At 43.2% G+C, this 19,336-nt stretch overlaps 1 protein-coding gene across 5 annotated transcripts in view; it reads right to left on the reverse strand.

The window, feature by feature from the left end:
* The window catches only part of DEPTOR (DEP domain containing MTOR interacting protein), a 186,908-nt gene that overhangs the window by 145,550 nt on the left and 22,022 nt on the right, over positions 1-19,336 (reverse strand). For all 5 annotated transcript variants that reach the window (XM_089898779.1, XM_089898776.1, XM_089898778.1 and 2 more), the window contains exons 2-3: positions 5,345-5,523; positions 4,215-4,338 (exon numbers count right to left, since the gene is read on the reverse strand). In XM_089898779.1, coding sequence (XP_089754905.1) covers positions 4,215-4,338; positions 5,345-5,523 — 303 coding nt within the window. The remainder of the gene's footprint in view (positions 1-4,214; positions 4,339-5,344; positions 5,524-19,336) is intronic.

Genomic DNA, 19,336 nt, shown 5'->3' on the forward strand with positions numbered 1-19,336 from the left:
ATAAAATGGGAACAATGAAAGCATCTATCTAGGGGTTGTTATGATGATTAAATAAAATAGATTAGTCAGGATGTCTGATATATAGCTAGCAATCAACAAATATTATCTATTGTTATTATCTTAAAAGGAAAACAACTAAAGGAATAATATATCTTTTGTAAGACTTTCTTTCACTAATATTAGAAATATCCTAAACAAGGGTTCCAGCTAAAATAATAGAGGGGAAAAAAGTCAGTTATAAAATAAAGTCCTTGAAAAGATGAGCTATGAACAAAATCAGCTATTCATTTCTTAATGTTATTTCTTTTAAGTATCCAAGACTTATGAAATAATAGTACATGCTGAGATTCATGGAAAAAATGGCCAGAGAAACAAGGAAAATGCATTAAAAACATAGATAAGTGTATATACCAAACAAAATTGATCAAACAGGTAAACTGAACTATCAATTCCAAAGGCCCTGAAGTTTGTTCCACGCATGTTCTAGCAACCAAAGGTAGGGGCCAAGATTTGTGAGGTGGCAGTTAGGTCACGCAAGGTCAGTACTTACGAAATTACTTCTCCTAGTGCTAATTTTACAAGCAGTTTGAAGAAATACATTTACTTGGAATTGAGACACTGAACATTAATGACTAGAAAGCCAACTGCACACAGAAAAAGTACAGCAATATTGATCAACTCGTCCAGGGATCAGAAAGTTTCGTCATCCTTTTCAGCAAATATTTACCATCTACGATTGGCTGGGAACATGTGAAACCATAAGAAATACAAAGGAGGATAAAGCAGTCCCTCCCCTTAAGTTTCTTAGTCTAATGCCGTAAACAAAACGAGATGAAAGTTTAACACAGTTCTTTCACGGGGTAAACACACAGTAGCAGCACCTAACTCAGTCTTAAGGGGACGCTGAAGGATTCTCAGAAAAGGTGAGATTGAACACGAAGCCAGGAAGAGTCAGAGCGAGCTAGAGAAAGGGCTGAGTGTGGCAGGAAGAGTCTTCTAGACAGAGGGAACAGCATACGCAAAATGTACATCAGATCACCACTTTACCACTCCTTACTGTCTGATGGCCTCCCATCACACTTAAAATAAAATTTTCGATATCATGGGGGTAAGGGCCCTTCACAATTTGGTCCCAACTCATCTCCTGCTCTCCCCCTTACTTCTGGCCCTCTGGACACACTGGCCTCCTTGCTGTCCTAAACTACGTAGAGCATGTTCCCACCCGAAGCTTTTACCCTTGCTGTGTCCTCTGCCTTGGATGCTGTTCCACCAGATACATACAAGGCTTACTTTATTCAAATGCCACCTCTTCAGGGACGTCTTCCCTGTCCCCCCGTCTAAAACACCTCGTCACCCTCAGTGAGTGTATTTCTCCTTCTATACTGAAAATCTCCCATACCAAACTACATTCCTCTTAATGTCTGCCTCTTCAACTAGAATGCAAGGACTTCCCTGGTGGCACAGTGGTTAAGAATCCGCCTGCCGGGCTTCCCTGGTGGCGCAGTGGTTGAGAGTCCGCCTGTCGATGCAGGGGACATGGGTTCGTGCCCTGGTCTGGGAGGATACCACATGCCGCGGAGCGGCTGGGCCCGTGAGCCATGGCCGCTGAGCCTGCGCGTCCGGAGCCTGTGCTCCGCAGCGGGAGAGGCCACAGCAGTGAGAGGCCCGCGTACCGCAAAAAAAAAAAAAAAGAATCCGCCTGCCAATGCAGGGGACATGGGTTCGATCCCTGGTCTGGGAAGATCCCACATGCCGCAGAGCAACTAAGCCCGTGTGCCACAACCACGGAGGCCACATGCTGCAACTACTGAAGCCTGGGTGCCTAGGGCCCACGCTCAGCAACAAGAGAAGCCACCGCAATGAAGAGAAGCCCGCATGCCACAGTGAAGAGAAGCCCATGTGCCACAACAAAGAGTAGCCCCTGCTCGTGGCAACTAGAGAAAGCCCACGCACAGCAACGAAGACCCAGCGCAGCAAACAACAAAAACATACTAGAATGCAAGGTCCATGAGGGTAGAAGCTTTGTCTATCTTTGGTCCAGGGCACATTTCCAGTATATAACTATAACTGTGTCTGGCAGGTGGTGAGGGCTCAATAAATATTTGTTGAATAATTAATGAATTAATAAATGCCCTGAAGGCAGAGAGGAGACTTGGATGGTCTAGAGACACAGTTTAGTGTGAATGGCACATAGGATGTAAGGGGAGAAGAAACAGAAGGTAGGGCTGGAGTAAGTATTTTCTAGAGGGTATGAACAACTTTTTTTCAACTTTTCTTATCATATCCATCCCATTAGTAAGAACAGTTCTCTAGGGACTTCCCTGGCGGTCTAGTGGTTAAGACTTCGCCTTGCAATGCAAGGGGGTGTGGGTTCGATCCCTGGTCGGGGAGCTAAGATCCCACCTGCCCCGGGGCCCAAAAACCAAAACAGAAGCAATATTGTAACAAATTCAATAAAGACTTTAAAAATGGTCCACATCAAAAAATCTTTAAAAAAAAAAGAATAGTTCTCTATCAGACGTTTCAATTATTGCTAACCCCTGCTCCCATAAAGTGGTTACCCAGATCCCAAGAGATAATCTGTAGCTAGGGAAGAGTATTACAGAATCCCCTGGCTTCCTTCCATGGAAATGACATGTATGTTTTTGACAACATAAATTCTTATAGTTTGAAAAGACCATCAGGGAAATCTAAATACTTAACATCTGCTAGAATTTTCCAAAAGGAACTAAGAAAGTAAATGAAAGCAGCAACAAAACATATATACACACTCAAGCAAACAAATGGAGGTGTTGATGGACCCCTTCTATTCAAATTCATGTGAGTCAGGGAGATGAAGGATTTTCTGTACTTTGATATAGAAAGCAAGGAATAAGAGAACTGGGAGAACTGGGAGAACTGGTACATATTGGGCATTAATTGGTTGGCTACTGCCAGCTCCAGAAACCGAAGTGAACAGAACTGGGACAGAGGTAGAACACAGGACAGACAGAATCAAGGATCATCCTCAGTGTCGTGTTAATATCTGAAATGACTATCCTCCATGGGGTCTGACAACATAGCAGAGTTACTGAACCAACTATTTAAGTACTTGACACAATGTATTCTTTTAATTCCCAGGACAGCACTCAACACCTAGGAGGGAGGTGCTATCACCCACTCCCATGTCATAAAAGAGGACACTGAGGTTTACAAAGGTAAGGTAATGGGGCTAGAACTCAAACCCTGTCTGGCTCTTAACCATCCGCTACTTAATCTGACCACCCAGGTGCAGCTCCCTCACGCACCATCCCACTTATAGAGTAGGCTCTTTTATGTTATAAATACATGTTTTGAAAGGCAGTCAGAGTTAAGGAAAGGGTGCCACTGCCCCTGCACTCCTTTCTCGAATGGTTGCCCTGAAAAAAACAAGGAAGGTAGGGTGAGAAAGGGACCACGGAAACAGCAGACCAGCTCAGAGACAAACCAACTGGGAGATTCCATGTCCACCAACCAAATACTCATGGGCCACAGTATATTCATCTGTTACAAAGAGCTGAGAGATTATTCCTCTTCGACCACCCTGCTATCTGAAGTTCTCTCACTATTCGTCTCTTGACCTGAACATGAACTTCCCCTGTACTTGACACTGCTTCTCTAGCCATTTAAAAGACTAAACTTCTAAGTTATATACTAGAAGATACTTAAAATACTTAAGAGAACTGGCAACTGCATCACTTGATGGCAAACATTAAGTGCCGACCTTCTGTTTTCACTTCTGGAGTTTTGTTAAATCGACTTAAATGTAGAAAATACTATTTAAATAAATTCTTTATTAAGAATCTTATGAAATCAACTTAATTTCTGGTAAAGAGAAAAGCAAGTGAGTGATAGAGTTTTATCATATTAAAAGGAACAGCTATGGGCTTCCCTGGTGGCGCAGTGGTGGAGAGTCCACCTGCTGATGCAGGGGACGCGGGTTCGTGCCCTGGTCCGGGAAGATCCCACATGCCGCGGAGCGGCTGGGCCCGTGAGCCATGGCCGCTGAGCCTGCGCATCCGGAGCCTGTGCTCCGCAACGGGAGAGGCCACAGCAGTGAGAGGCCCGCGTACCACAAAAAAAAAAAAAAAATAGGAATAGTTATGTAACCATTCCACATGGAAGAGCCAGGCTGAAGTCAAAATGATAAAAGACTGAAATAGCCCTGCTTCTCACTACAAGATTACAGAACATACTTCTCATACAGCCTCTGTCCTCTCACGAAGGCCTTCACTTCGTTGTCCAATGGGAAGGTGCCATCATCCTTTCTAAAGCGATAGAAGAGTTTGACGTCCTTGAATTCCTTATGCTCATCACACACTGAAAGGCAATATACACAGAGAGGCAAATAAGAAAAAAAAACACCTCTTATTTAATTACTCAAATGAAGGAGGATGCTAATTAAGATCTGTTTTATTAACTCTATGAGTTAATACACAGTAAACCGTTTAGCACAGCACCTGGCACAGGAAAGTGCTCAGTTTTATTAGCTACCATCACCATCATCGTCATCTGTTAAAAGAGTCACAAAATTCAATTCATCACTCTTTCTACAAACTCTTCTCGAGCATGATGTTGGGGTAGGCATCAGCCTCAAAGAATATGAAATCTAGCGAGATTAAAAGAAACGTCTACATGTCATTAAAATATGGTGTGATCAGGCTATGAAAGAGCTGAGGAGATATTCAGTGGGAGCCCAAAGGAGCACCCAGTACCCCAGCTTTGGGGAATGTACACGTCTCTGAAGAGTCTGAATGTAAGTGGAGACCTGAAGAATGAGTAGAAAACAAGCAGAAATGCAGACGGAGGGCATTCCAGCCCAAGAGAATAACAGCATGCGAAGGTCTTGGCCAGGATTAGAGATTTCAAGGAGACACGTTCATGAATGTTCACTGAACCACTGAGAGTAACAGCAAGAACTTGGAAACAACTTAAATGTCTGTGAGTAGAATGCATAAAGGTGTGATGGCATACACTGCAGCGAAAATGAGCAAACAAGATACACTATCAACATGAGTGAATCCCACAAACAGCGAATTGATCAAGTTGCAAAAGAATAAACATGCCTCTCTATGATGACTTAAAACATTTAAAACGATATGTTACATTGCTAAGAGACGTATCTACAGAAAGGAAAAAATATAAAGAAGTCCAAGGAAATAAAGCCAAATGCGTCTTCGAAGAAGGAAGGGAATGTAATTGGGGAGAGGTATACAAGAGACAAAGTAAAATGTCTATTTCTTAAATGGGTGGGTTCATATCTGAAACAGAAGATATAGTCCTTTGTTTCGTCTCGAGTTACCTTGACTGTCGCCACCTCACTCACCGTGATGAATAATGCCCCGGTCTGCTAATTTCTGCATGAGTTTAATTGCCGTCTCTCTGTCAGAAGCCTCTTTGTGTTCAATCAACCAGTCAATCAGTTCTTTCGCAACAAAACAGTTTGGGTAGGTTTTGAGATGATGTCGCCTATCTTTAATAACCTTTTCTTCATGCAGCCTGAGCCTGGAAAGAAAATTTGGCAATCAGTTGAGGAATTCTGATAACACATGATCATTAAGCCAATCCCAGAGAACAGTACAAAATGGAAGCCTGAGATGCATCAGAGTGCCATCCAAACACCTTTATGTCAGTGGGTGATTTCCATACTGTCAGAGCCCAGAGGCCCCAGGAAGTGATTCCACCCACAGACCTAGAGATGATACAGGTAAAGGGGAGGGAAGCCCAACCACGGACAACCTAGGCCTCTCCTGTCACTCAGGAGACTGAGAAAAGCTTTCTCACCCCTACTCTGGCTCACTCCCTTCTCTCTCTCTCTCCACCAGTGGGCTTATGGTTTCAACCAACTAACAAACAAGACTCTGGAAACTTGCTGAAACGAGGTACTTCCTCTTTATCACAGATTGCTCAGGATCCACCATATTTGAATTCATTCAGTCACATAACAAATATGAATGAGTGTCTACCACCTGCCCATCAGGCACTTGCAAGCATTAGAGACATACATCGGAAAATGGGCAAGATCCTTGCCCTTGCTGGCCTTGTTTTCCTAGAGGCAACAGCTAATCCTTTTGTGGGGCTCTTTACATAGATTAAATCACCTAATGCTCAAAACAACCTCATCAGAAGTCATTATTACTATCTCCATTTTTTTTTTTTTTTTTTTAACAGCAAAGAGAACAGAGGCCTCAGAGAGATTAGGTGACTTGTCCCACAGCTAACAAATAGTGAAAGTGAGATTTGAACCCTGATGGTATCACTTTAGAGCCTGGCTTTCCAACTGCCACATCATGTTGCCTCTCGCTAAGTAGGGATAACTGAAGAATCCAGGAGAGATGGATAAAAGCTGTTGGACAAATACAACTTATTTACAGGCTGCCGGATTATCCTGGAGAAAAGTAAGTGACACAGAGTCTTCCCTGGTTCTCTTCAGAGCCCAGTGACTTTTTTCCAAAAGAGTCTTAAACCTGCCTTAAAAAAAAAAAAGTTTCTTCCATTTGTCTTCCTTTATTTTATCAGCCCTATGTTTACTTTTTAATTCTCAAGGGAAGGATTGAGTTGGGTGAAACAGGAGGTAAGTTTTCTTCCTATTCAACCCACGTGACTCCTATGCTTCTTACCTTGTCATCTCAATGTTGTTGAGAAATGGGATTGACTGAGTAAATCACACAGTAACCATGTGACCTGGGCAAGTGACTTAATGCCTCTTTTTTCCTCTGTAAAATGGAGGCAACTATGCCTACCCTGTCCTTGGCGATGTTGAGATTTGGGGCATAATGTCTGTTAAGTACCAGCAACACGGTACAGTACCTGACACATAACAGGTCCCATCCACCTTTCTTCCATTTCCTAAGGAAGGAACTAGGTCCTATCCCTGCCTGTTTTTGTTTTGTTTGTAGTACACAGGCCTCTCACTGCTGTGGCCTCTCCCGTTGCGGAGCACAGGCTCCGGATGCGCAGGCTCAGAGGCCATGGCTCACGGGCCCAGCCGCTCCGCGGCATGTGGGATCTTCCCGGATCGGGGCACGAACCCGCGTCCCCTGCATAGGGAGGCGGACTCTCAACCACTGTGCCACCAGGGAAGCCCCCTGCCCGTTTTTTGAACAGAGTGCACTGAATGGAATTTAATGGGTTTTGATAGCCCAAGGGTTGTGATTATGAGTTGGGAGCATACTGGGCTGGAACTCTGAGGCCTAGATGCTCTTCCTTTCTAGACCACTGTTATAGGCTGAAGTGGGTTCCTCTGAAATTCATATGTTGAGGCCCTAATCCCTGGTACTTCAGAATGTGACTGTATTGGAGATAGGGTCTTTTAAAAGGTAATTACATTAAAATGAGGTCATTAGGGTAGGCCCTCATCCAATAGGAGTAGTGTCCTTATAAGAAGCGGAGATTGGGCTTCCCTGGTGGCGCAGTGGTTGAGAATCCTCCTGCCAATACAGGGGACACGGGTTCGAGCCCTGGTCCGGGAAGATCCCACATGCCGCGGAGCAACTAAGCCCGTGCACCACAGCTACTGAGCCCGCACACCACAACTACTGAAGCCTGTGCACCTAGAGCCTGTGCTCCGCAACAAGAGAAGCCACCACAATGAGAAGGCCACTCGCCACAACTAGAGAAAGCCTGTGTACAGCAATGAAGACCCAACGCAGCCAAAAATAAAATAAAATAAATAAACTCTTTTAAAAAAGATAAAAACAATGAACATCTTAAAAAAAAAGAACTGGAGATTAGGACACAGACATGCAGAGGGAAGATCATGTGAAGACAGGAGGAAAGCGCCGTCTACAAAGCAAGGAGAGAGGCCTCAGAAAAACCAATCCTGCCAACACCTTGATCTCAGATTTGTAGCCTCCAGAACTGTGACAAAGTAAACTTCTGTTGTTTAAGCCACTCAGTCAGTGATACTTGGTTATGGGAGCCTGAGCTAAGACAAGCACCAATTGCCAAAGAGGCTCCTGAGTGGTCTGGGGATGAAGGGCCCAGCTGGGGGAAGGGAGAGGAGAAGACAGACGAGAGTCCTTACAGGTATAAACTGCATAGGAAGAAAAGAACCATTTTAATGGAGTTGTTGCTGTATGCTCAGTATTGTTCTAAGCATTTTCACATGAGCTGACTTAACTGCTATAGCCTGAATGTTTGCACAAATTCACACGTTGAAATACTAAACCCTAAAAGAGCAGTCAGGAACACAGGGCTTGGCTCTCATCTTGACACTGCCAGTAATTCCAGATGACCAAACTTCTGAGCATCAGCATCTCCATCGGTAAAATGAGGATAACGGCAGCTACCCTGCTTACCTCGTCACACTGTCACAAAGCTCATTAACAAGAATAAAGATAGCATTTGAGCCCTTGCTATGTGCCAGGAACAGTTTTGACTGCTTTATTTATTTATTTATTTATTGGCGGTACGCGGGCCTCTCACTGCTGTGGCCTCTCCCGCCGCGGAGCACAGGCTCCAGACGTGCAGGCACAGCGGCCATGGCTCACGAGCCCAGCCGCTCCGCGCAATGTGGGATCTTCCCGGAGCGGGGCACGAACCCGTGTCCCTTGCATCGGCAGGCAGACTCTCAACCACTGCGCCACCAGGGAAGCCCTTGACTGCTTTATTGGCATTAACCCCCATGAAAATTCCCCGAGGCTGGTAATATTACAGCCACAGATGATACCAAAGTAGAGTTGTAATTATTAATAAAAAATAAATGAGCCCTAATAAAAAAAAAAAACACATTCACATCGGTGTGCTAAAGTCATCACATGAACCCCTCTAATTAATTCAGTGACAAAGACACTGAGTAATTTGTTTAACATGCTCAAAGTGGCAGAATGCAAAACATTAATTTTTAGACGGGATGTCTGTCAGGAATCTAAGAATAATGAAGACCAATTTATTTAGAAATTGAAATGTGGAATAAGCTACCATATAATTTGGTGGAGGAGGAATATGTTATGAGCCAAGAGACAAGTTTCAGCTCCTGTAAATTTTCCAACTTAAAAAAAATGTATTAGGTAATGTTTAACTTTAATTACTACAGAATAGAACCTTTCAGTTACTATCCTGTCAACCTTGAGCTTGGTGCTAATTCTTAAGCATACTTGATTCCCTCTGATTCCCACCCTGCACGGTAAGGAGCAGCACCAGTCACTACCCCTGCAGCCCCACAAGGACCTGGTATATTTCCATGTTTAGAAAACTGAGCAGAAATATGATGGAGGGGAAAGAACTTTGAATCTGGGAGATAGCATAGAACTTGATCTTTTTAGACATGTTACCAGGGGTTAAAAATGTTCAATAACTGTGATACCATCTGTTTTTCTTTGATAGAGACACAGAATTCTAAAAATGAACATTAAAAATTATATATTCCAGAAAAGCTATCCCAATAAAGAGGTAAGAATTTTCATACTCTAAATAACCAAGTGTTTTGCCTAGCACTGTGGGTACTTAATAAATATTTGTTGAACAAATAAATATACAGGGGCACTAAGAGAAATGACACCCCTTTCTAAAAGGTAGGGAGGCTTCTCACTAAAAAAGTGGGAGTTCCCACCCCACAACTTAGTAAACATCTAATATCATGGAATTCATCTTTTGTAAAATAACTAGTTGTATGCTTTCACTTCTAGGGCAATCAATTTCCAAAGTTTTAATCCCTGTTGTGTGGATGTAAATGTGGTCTGTTGGTCTGTTGGTTTGTTTTGGCTGCGCTGTGTGGCTTGTGGGGTCTTAGTTTCCCGACCAGGGACTCAGCAGTGGAAGCGTGGAGTCCTAACCACCTGGATCACCAGGGAATTCCTATGTATATGTGTTTTTTTTAAAAAAAAGCATTTCCGTTTATTTGAACTCAAGTTACTGCTTACAAATTTCCACAACACTTAATACACTAATATGCATGGAGATCACCAAGAAGGATAGGCAATATTTGTAAGTCTTGTGGAAAAACAGAAATTTTGCGTAGTTGAGCCTCTCATGGAATAGCATTCTCTAGAAAGACTCTGAAAGATACTGAACTGGGGCTGAAAGCCATACTTTTAAACATGGTGTGTTGCCTGGACACGTCAGTCAGTCACCTTGTCTGCCATGCTCAACAAGCCCCTTCGATTCAAAACAGCCTTCCCCACACCAGGCAGGGTTCAAACACCCCGTGCCTGTTTTCTTTGCACAGGGCGGCGCCTGCCTGGAAGAGCCCTTGACTTACAGAGGCCCCTGCACACGCCCACCAGCAGTGCAATGAGGGCACCAAGGCCACAAGATTCTACCCAATTCAAGTGACAGTAATTAGCTAAGCCAAGCAGAATGGCTCCATCCAAGATTTAAACTAGAGCTGAAGTTTTCAAACCCTATTTGTGCTGGGACACTTTCTTCAAGTGGAACTTACCTAGGAGTCAATGTAGAAAACAGAGTAATGTGGAGTGCCCTGGCTAAAAGTGGGTAGGGCTCCCAGGTCCAGGATGTTTCCTGGTTTTCCCATTTGGTTCTCCCATGTATACCCTCCACATCCCCCAGACCATCCACATGGAGTTTTTAGAACACAGGTTAAAAAACCTCAGTATTACAAGACACTGAGGAAACTGGGCAACCAGGAAGGAGCGGGGGTGAGGCAGGCCAGCTCCAGGAAGCCAGAGGGCAGGCAGGAGAAAGAGCCCTGAAGCCACAAATGAGAGACAGCAAGAGACACCTGACCCTGGAGCGCCTTGGTTCATTAGAGTTTTCCAGTTCTTCTTCCAAGCTACATACACTCTAATAATAATCAGAACAGGACCAATCCTTTCATGTGGCTGTAAAAGCCTTGACTACCTGGATCCAAAATAACTTCACCTACCCAGGCTCTAGGGAGGCCTTCACCTTGACCCCCGGCCGCCTCCCAAGCTTCCTCGCCCTCTCTCACCTCCAATCACAAGCGTGCCTGTCTTATAGTCTGGATGTCTGGATTCTTCTCCATCACCCTCCATGCCCCTGCTCAAGACAGAGAGCCCTCTGCTTAGAATGCTCCCTCCTCCTGCCTGCAATAATTAAAAACAAATTCTACTTGCTCTTCAGCTTAAAAGGTACCTGCTCGTGAACATTTTCTCAGCCTTCCAAAGGCAGAAAACAACCTTCACTCCTCTGCTCTCTAAAATACTAGTGGCTATTTTAGACACTAGTAAAGAATTCATCCCACTGTATTACAACTAGACGACGCGAAGGATGCTAAGGCAGAGGTGCTTATCTGATTTTGCAATTCTAGTGCCTAGCACATAGTAGGGGATAGATCCTCATTGATGTGAAAAATCAGTTAGTGCATATACCATGTCCTCAGCCTTGAGGTGCATACGGCAGAAGACTCTTCTGAATAACATAGTGCAAATCGATCCACATTGAACCCCTGGGGAAAATAATCATCTCTGTTTTAGCTACATTTTTGACACCACTGGCTAAGGAATTTAAGTACAAAAACCACCTTCCCATCATTCATTTCAGACAGCTGGTTCACAGGCTTTAGAGTCAAGGTGATTCTGTAATATTCTATTCGTGGCCAGCGAACCAGCTGCTGAAATTGCATCTGACAATTTCCTCTTCCAGCCCTAGGAGAACAAACACTACTGAGTGCAGGGTGTTAATAATCCTTAAGAAATTACTGTCCATAGGAAAAGAAACTCAGAAATTGCTTTTCGAAAACAGAGCTGGTAGAAAACTGCAGCAGGTTGCAGGACTCAGGGAACAAAAGGGGGACAGAAACCACACATTCTCATTTAAAAACAGCGTCATAAATCTCAGCTGAAGTAAACAGTTTAATTAAAAAACACAGCATGCTGAACAGTGGGGCTGACAGTGTGAGCCCTGTGATTTGGGCAACAGCACTGACATAGATGTGCTTTAAACCAAAGCTATTGTCCCTTCCAGATGTTCTGCAACAGCCAATATCTGTCCCTGGGGATCGGAGAACTTACAGAATATCACTCTAAATCACCTACCCTTGAAAGGCCCCGAATCTAAAAGGATGAGAAAAAAGACAGGAACAAATGAAACCTAACACACTGCATTTCCTTTTCATGTTTGGATTTTATAATTAAAAATTCAAATTATCAAACTAATGCACGCTCCTGGTAGATTAAAAAACTTCAAATAAGTATAATCCAAAGCTGGGTAACTGGTGATGAACTGATACTTGTTGAAGCTAGGAGATGGGTGCATGGGAGGTTGCTGCACTATTGTATTTATTACTTTGGGAGAGGTTTGAAATTTTCCTTGACCCCCACTTTTCAAAGGAACCCAGTATGAATAGCTGATTATGTATTCTTGCAAAAATCTATTATGTCCATATGTATGGTTATATATGTATACTTTTATGTGAAAGGATCGTAATAGACATTTCAAGTAGTTGTTTGTTTGTTTTTTTTTGCGGTACACGGGCCTCTCACTGCTGTGGCCTCTCCCGTTGCAGAGCACAGGCTCCGGACGCGCAGGCCCAGCAGCCATGGCTCACGGGCCCAGCCGCTCCGCGGCATGTGGGAATCTTTCCGGACCGGGGCATGAACCCGTGTTCCCTGCATCGGCAGGCGGACTCTCAACCACGGCGCCACCAGGGAAGCCCAAAAGTCTTTTTTTTTTTTTTCAAGACAGGTCTTTGGCCGAGGAACAAGTGAACAAGCTCACTCACATGAAATGTAATCAGTTAAGCAGCAAGTATAAATGACAGTATTGACTCTGCTCCCATTTTGATTGGAAGGGAGTTTTAAAACAGGAAGGTGCACGATTTCGAGGGAAGAAGAGGAAACAGCTGGTCCCGCTGGTGGGGAAGGATGCCCAACGCAGAAGCTGGGTTCAGAAAGCGGACTTCAGCCTCGTCCCAGCGCAGGTGGACCCACAGAAGCCAGGTGCTGTGCTGTCTCTGGGAGAAGTCAGGCCACCTGAACCGTAGCGCACAGTCTCTGTCTAGGAAACGTGACCTGGAGGAGGGCCCTTACGACTTAGGACCTCAATTTCCTAATCCGGAATATGAGGAAGCCAACCACATTTATCTAAACTCTCTTTCAGCTCTAACTTCTCTGTTTTTTATGGACATTCTGAAGAGCCTCCAGGATAAATCCTCACTTACGAGATCAAAATAGAACAGGCCATTTGGGGCACATTTTGTACTGAAAAGATCAGCCACAAACCACAGGCCAGGGAGCACGAAACAGCAAATTTCATTTCCTTCGGGCTTCCAAGCAAGGATGAACATATCAGAGCAAATCCTGTGCTAAGCATGCTGTCCAAACACCGTCTAGGGTTACCATCATCTATTTTCAGCTCACAGGACAGATGCTGAAGCTGCCCAAGTGCTACAGGCTTTGGGTGTGCGGGTCTATCACAGGGAATAGAAAAGGTTTCTTCGGGGTTAAAAATATTCCGAGTCCTCAAAAGTGTTATCGGGGACATCCGTGGCCTATAGTGGAGGCTGCTTTCGGCTAAGGGGCTTGTGAAAGATTTCTCAACCAATATGCATTTATTGAGCTCCAACTGCATACCAGGCATAGCTTAAACAACTGCTCAGAGTGGACTAGTTTCTATAACTGAAACAGGTGTTGTTTCTTCAAAATGAAAATGCTGTGTCCTCTGTGTATAGGACACACACACACACACACACCCCAAAGTCTCCATAATACTCCAAATTCAGTTAAAACTGAATCTATCCAACATTGTTTTCCTTTTCCTCTGTTTTAGCAACTGCATCACCTTCTTTTCTGCCTCTGTCCCTAGACTTATGCTCTTCCCTTTTCAGTATATGCTCCCCCTCTTTTCCTATCCATCTGTTAAAGTCTAGCTTAACTCAACCTTCTTCCATAATGTCTTCTCACAACCAACCAGATATGATGTGGTTTCCTGACCCCCATGATATATTTTCTACAAATGCCCATGTTTACCCATATATTATTTTGTATTACTTTACTCTTATTTGCATTAATTCTCTCCAACTATAGTACAAATTGTATGAGGAAAGAACTATCTCCTTCTTTTGTATTTCCCGAAGTGTCTAGGACAAGGCTAATGGTAAATGATACTCAGTATAAGAGTCTGGGCTTTCATCTTTGTTTTCAGCAGGACAGAGAGAAATTTGACCACAGAACAGAATATAAAACTGAGTCTCTAGTCTTGGGCCCTTTGGTGGCTGTAGACCTACTCTGGTTGCTCTTACTGGGCAGTACTTCAAAGTGTTTCTCCATTGCCTTTCCATTAATATGAAGGAGTACTTGGACCATCTGTGGGTGTTTGGTTCCCCCGGGAAAAGAAATGTTAAGTAATTCTTCCTTCAGGAAGAGCCCACGCCATTCTCCACAGAATGAGTATACAGCAGGGGTCTGGCTTTAGCTCAGGGTCTGTCTACTGTCAGGATCCAGGCAGGTCTGGGCAGGTACAGCTCAGGCCAGTGGCTGGGGCCCTCCAGGAGTCCACAGGCAGCCCGGCGGAGGAGCTAGACCTCCAGAGAGGAGGAAAGTGGGGAGACGGCCACAGTGCCTGGCAGCCCCAAGGACAAGGAGGCAAATCTGAAGGTCCTGCGTTCACTCAAGTTCTGTGACGCCAAGGGCCAGAGGCAGCTCTGCTGTGGGGAAAAGGTGACATAGCACAGACATAAAAAAAGGGAATACTGAGAGTCACAGGTGCTGTGATGCAAACACACACACACAAACATTAGGGGACAAAAAAAGGTCATGGACTTTCATGACAAAAAAAAGGTCATGCAGGGCTGTTGAGAAACATCCAACCACTCAAAAATAAGCATCTTGGGAGGTTAACTGTCCCTTATAAATACTCAGTACACTTCCATCCAAACCTTTAGGTCACCTTTTGCACTCCGTGGGGACCCCTAATACACTTGTTATTATGATTTTTTTTTTTCATGACTAACAGAATGCAAGTAAAAGGAAACCCTGGGAGAAACTCAAAAAGCCTGAAAATCTGTATTTAACTTATGACTATGAAGAAAGCAAAAGAGGTTTATCAGGGCTACATAACAAAATGCTATTCCTGATATCACCTTCAGGAAAATCCTCACAGACTCAACAGTCAGACACAGCTAGTGAGAAAAGTTCCTGGATATCTAGGTATTGGCTTATTCAATAGGTTTACATTTTCCCTTTCTTAACATAGTGACCCTTGCAGGTACTCGATACACTTACAGTTAAATTTTCAGGCTGCTTGTGTACCGCTGTGGTCGCTGAATACACCTGGTGTCTGTTTCTTTGTATTTAATGAGGCTTTAGTACATATAACCTTTATGTACCTAGACCCACACTTATCTGGATTCCAGGTTACTCAAACTGTTTGAGGATCAGAGAGAAGAGCGGCCAAAGCAGAAGCAAAAACCATCAACAACAGCCAAGAAGGAGCTACGCTGCCTGTGAGAGAAAAGCTCTGGGTGGTAATTCTAGCATATGCAGTTTTCTCTGAGTCTGAGTCACCATGGGGTTCTACATACTAATAAAGCCATGTGCTTATGAGCACATTATGGCTTATAAATGACTTCCATACTCTTCACCTCATTTGACTTTGCAAACAGCCATGTGAGGTAGTTAGGGAAGAGGTGATTAACCCCTATCTACAGATGAGCAGAAGGTTTACTCTGGTGGTCGGAATTGGCCACTAATAGTTTACAAGTGGAGAAGCCACATATTGAATCTAGAACTTAAGATATCTCATCTACCAAGACTCCACACTTGTAAGGATATATCCAATCTCATTCATTAATAAGAATATTTCTGCATGGCTGTAGCTGGCTATGTTAGTGGATGTATCTGCAGTGTTATTTGCATATTTATGCTTTTCAAGGGTCCTCCATTACTTTATAAGCACCCCAAAGACTCCATCTTCTCTACAACTCTCTAGTTTGCTATGGTGGATAGGCAGTTATTTAAACCCCACTGATGATTATATAAGGAATCTGAAAACTTACCAAACCCTAGGGTAAGCTCAAATATTAACACGGTTCCAAACACCTGTGGCTACTAACGAACTACAGCACTCATTAAACCAAAGACAGTACCTTCTAAAGATAGCTAGATACCTAAAGATCTAGTCGGCTCTCAGCCACATTCTCCTGACAGCTGTCATTTGAACTGCAGTGGCATTTCCACAACTAAAAAGTCACACTATTAATTAGACTACCCGAGGCATGGTAGCAAAGCTACCAAAAGTAGACCGTTCGGAAATCACTAAGATTCTAGAGGGGCTTGGAAAGGCCTTTCCTAATTTAAAGTCACCATGCTACTGCATTTGTTTCCAATATCTTTCCATCCCAGTACTCGTCTTATTGTGTGCTAGGAAGCAAAGCCAACATAAACTCTCACTCTAGGTACCAAGAAGCAAATGATACTCATGTTCTGTGAATTGGTGGTTTTTAAAGGAGGCCCTCACATCTGTTTAAGTGTAGGGTCTGTTCCGCAGGGACTCCGATTTACATCATAGTTACATCTGTCCTGTGAGTGTCTGATAAGTTAAACTATCTGGTTTTTTCCTTGAGAAACCTTACAATGTCCTGCAAATCAGTCTCCATTTATCAGACTTGTAACTTTCCCACTGAATACATAATGAAGGGACAAATATGCGATTTGATTGGATTGCTATTTGATTCAATAAACTCTTTTCCACAAAAATGAATCTTTCTTCCTCTAGTCTTTCTCCTGTTTTTCTTTATTTTTTTATTGGCTGCAATGACCACACTATCTAGTTCTCTAAATCTCTGAACATTTAACACAGAGAAAGGAGAAGCTCCTACCCAAACCAAACTCAACCAGTGAAACTTCCCACAATGAATCTGCACTAATGACTAACGTCCAGGCATCACATTGGATGTACAATTACTTCTTTACATGTGCTTGCAGTGTGGCTATCAGAGCTGAGAATAAATTCTGCTTGTTTTTGTAATATATCACTACGTTTGAGTCCTATCTTGTAGTAGATCCATTGAACTTTTACTTAATATTATGTTTATTCTGCATTTCTTGAATACATGAGCTGAAGGTCAGGAGGTGACCATTAGAATGAAAAGAAAGGTGAACATCCTGGGTTAAAAACATGTAGTGAAAAAATCAAATCCAGACCCCCGCCAAACTCAACATACACAAAACATGGTGGACACAAATCTGCAATCATTTCAATGCTCCCACTTTTCTTTCCTCCCTCCCTCCACACCTCTACCCATAAACACACACATTCTCTCTCATCATCATTCCCTGCCAAACTAGTTCCTCTTCCCCAACATCTGATTGCTAGGAATGATTCCCCACATATTCCAGCCACCCAGGCAATATTCTTAGGCACCTTGGATGAAGAGCTCCCATTTCTGTGTCTTTGCCATGGCATTTCCAGTGCCAGGAATTCCGTCTTCTTCCCTTCCACTTCTATGAAACCTACTCATCTTTCCTCAAGTCCCATGAAGCCATCTGCTTTTCTAGGTCACAGGGAGTTCTCCTTTTTAAAACTGTTGCTTTAATTCTCCAGGGTTCTTCACAATATTTTGTTCAATTACCCTCCATTTATTCATGGATTCCTATTCTATTTCTCTACCTAAAAAGTCATCTTCTTGGGGGCAGGAACCATGCTGTTTATTTCTGGATATCTTTTCCAGTACAAACAAAAGCTGCCCCACAGGCTCTTGATAACTATTTGTAGGCTGATTAACTAAAGAGAAAACATTATCAGCAGGCATGTGTATAAGAAATTTCTCTGGGAGGAAAAGATAAGAAAGGGTATATCTAGGTTTCTCTGAAACATGCAGATGAAATCTATATTCTATATATACCTACAAGTATATAATCTTTTTTCTTTTAATTGAAGTATAGTTGATTTACAATGTTGTGTTAGTTTCTGGTGTACAATGAAGTGATTCAGTTATACATATATATACCTATTCTTTTTCATATTCTTTTCCATTATGGTTTATTACAGATATTAAAATATAGTTGCCTGTGCTATACAGCAGGACCTTGTTGTTCATCTATTTTATATACAGTAGTTTGTATCTGCTAATCCCAAACTCCTAATTTATCCCTCCCCCACCCTGTAATCTTAACTAATCTATACTAAAATGTTAATTGCGCTTTTTAAAAGGTTCACATACACTGCCTTAAGTCTTGTTTATATTCATCTAACAATTGCAAGGCCTGTGGCAGACCTTCTGTTTTGTTTGTTGCCATGTGAAAAAGACAGTTCTGTGGCTAGAACATCATAGACCCTTATTCTCACAAGTCAAACAGAAAAGTATGCTTTTGATGTTGCTATCATTATCCATAAGAGCCATGGTGGGAGGAAGAATGGCCCTCATTTTCTCTGCCTGCTTATACAAGGGCTATTTACCATTTTGATAGGTCTTTCATCAGTGCCAAGTGCTTCACAATATCACTTTTATTAGTCACTCACCACAAGCGCCACGTGATATGCGGGAACATTATTGCCCCCTGCTGAACAGCGCAAATGCCCTCAGGAGACACAGAGAAATTCTGTGAGGGTCTTGCCCTCCCTAAGATAAGCAGTGGGAGTCAGAGCTTGAACTCAAAGCTCTGGTGTTCTGCTTCGGGTCTTGGGAAAATCCACAAAGGTCTTCCTTCAGTAAAGCTGGGGAGCATTTGTCCTATCAGCTCATCACTTTAGGCTTACCCTCCAGCAATACTGAAAAATCAACTCAATCCAACAAATACTTGCTGGATGCCTAGTAATGCAAGAAACAGTGCTAGACATGGGAGAAACTGCAGTGAATCTGACAGACCTGGCCTCCCTCATGGAGCTGAGGGTCTAGACAGTGGCTTACAAAGGAGGAACCTAAGACCATCCTTTGGGGTGTGGCTAGAAAATATCAGAATGTCTATATTTCTTTTATCTCGCCTTTCAAGGGATTTTTTGTTTGTTTTGGCCGCACCAGGTGGCATGCTGGATCTTAATTCACACCCTCGGCAGTGGAAGCATGGAGTCCTAACCACTGGACCTCCAGGGAAGTCCCTAAAGGGATCTTTTAACTTTCTATTTTGTGGGTGTGTTTATGATATACATAATTCGTCAGTACAGTAGTACCTGTGTATAACAGGTAATATGCTTATACTGGGGGAATCTATGCTCAAAATGTTTGCACAGACATGGATGCGCAAGCAAGACATTTGAAAACCAATGGACTGCAGGACTATGTGGACTTTCCTGAACATGCTATGACATTTCACATATTCAAGTCTTTCTTCTTGCTATTTTCACTGTCTAAAAAGCACCTCCTCCTCTTACTGTTCTCCTTCCTGAGTAAACTCCTGCAAAACCCAGCTCAGCTGTCACCTGCTCGGGAAGGCCTTCAGAGGCCGAGCCATTCTATCCG

The sequence above is a fragment of the Delphinapterus leucas genome, chromosome 17 (assembly GCF_059928025.1).
Source record: "Delphinapterus leucas isolate spDelLeu-1000000601 "Yukka" chromosome 17, BTC_Dleu_Yukka2, whole genome shotgun sequence".
Classification (NCBI taxonomy): Eukaryota; Metazoa; Chordata; class Mammalia; order Artiodactyla; family Monodontidae; genus Delphinapterus; species Delphinapterus leucas.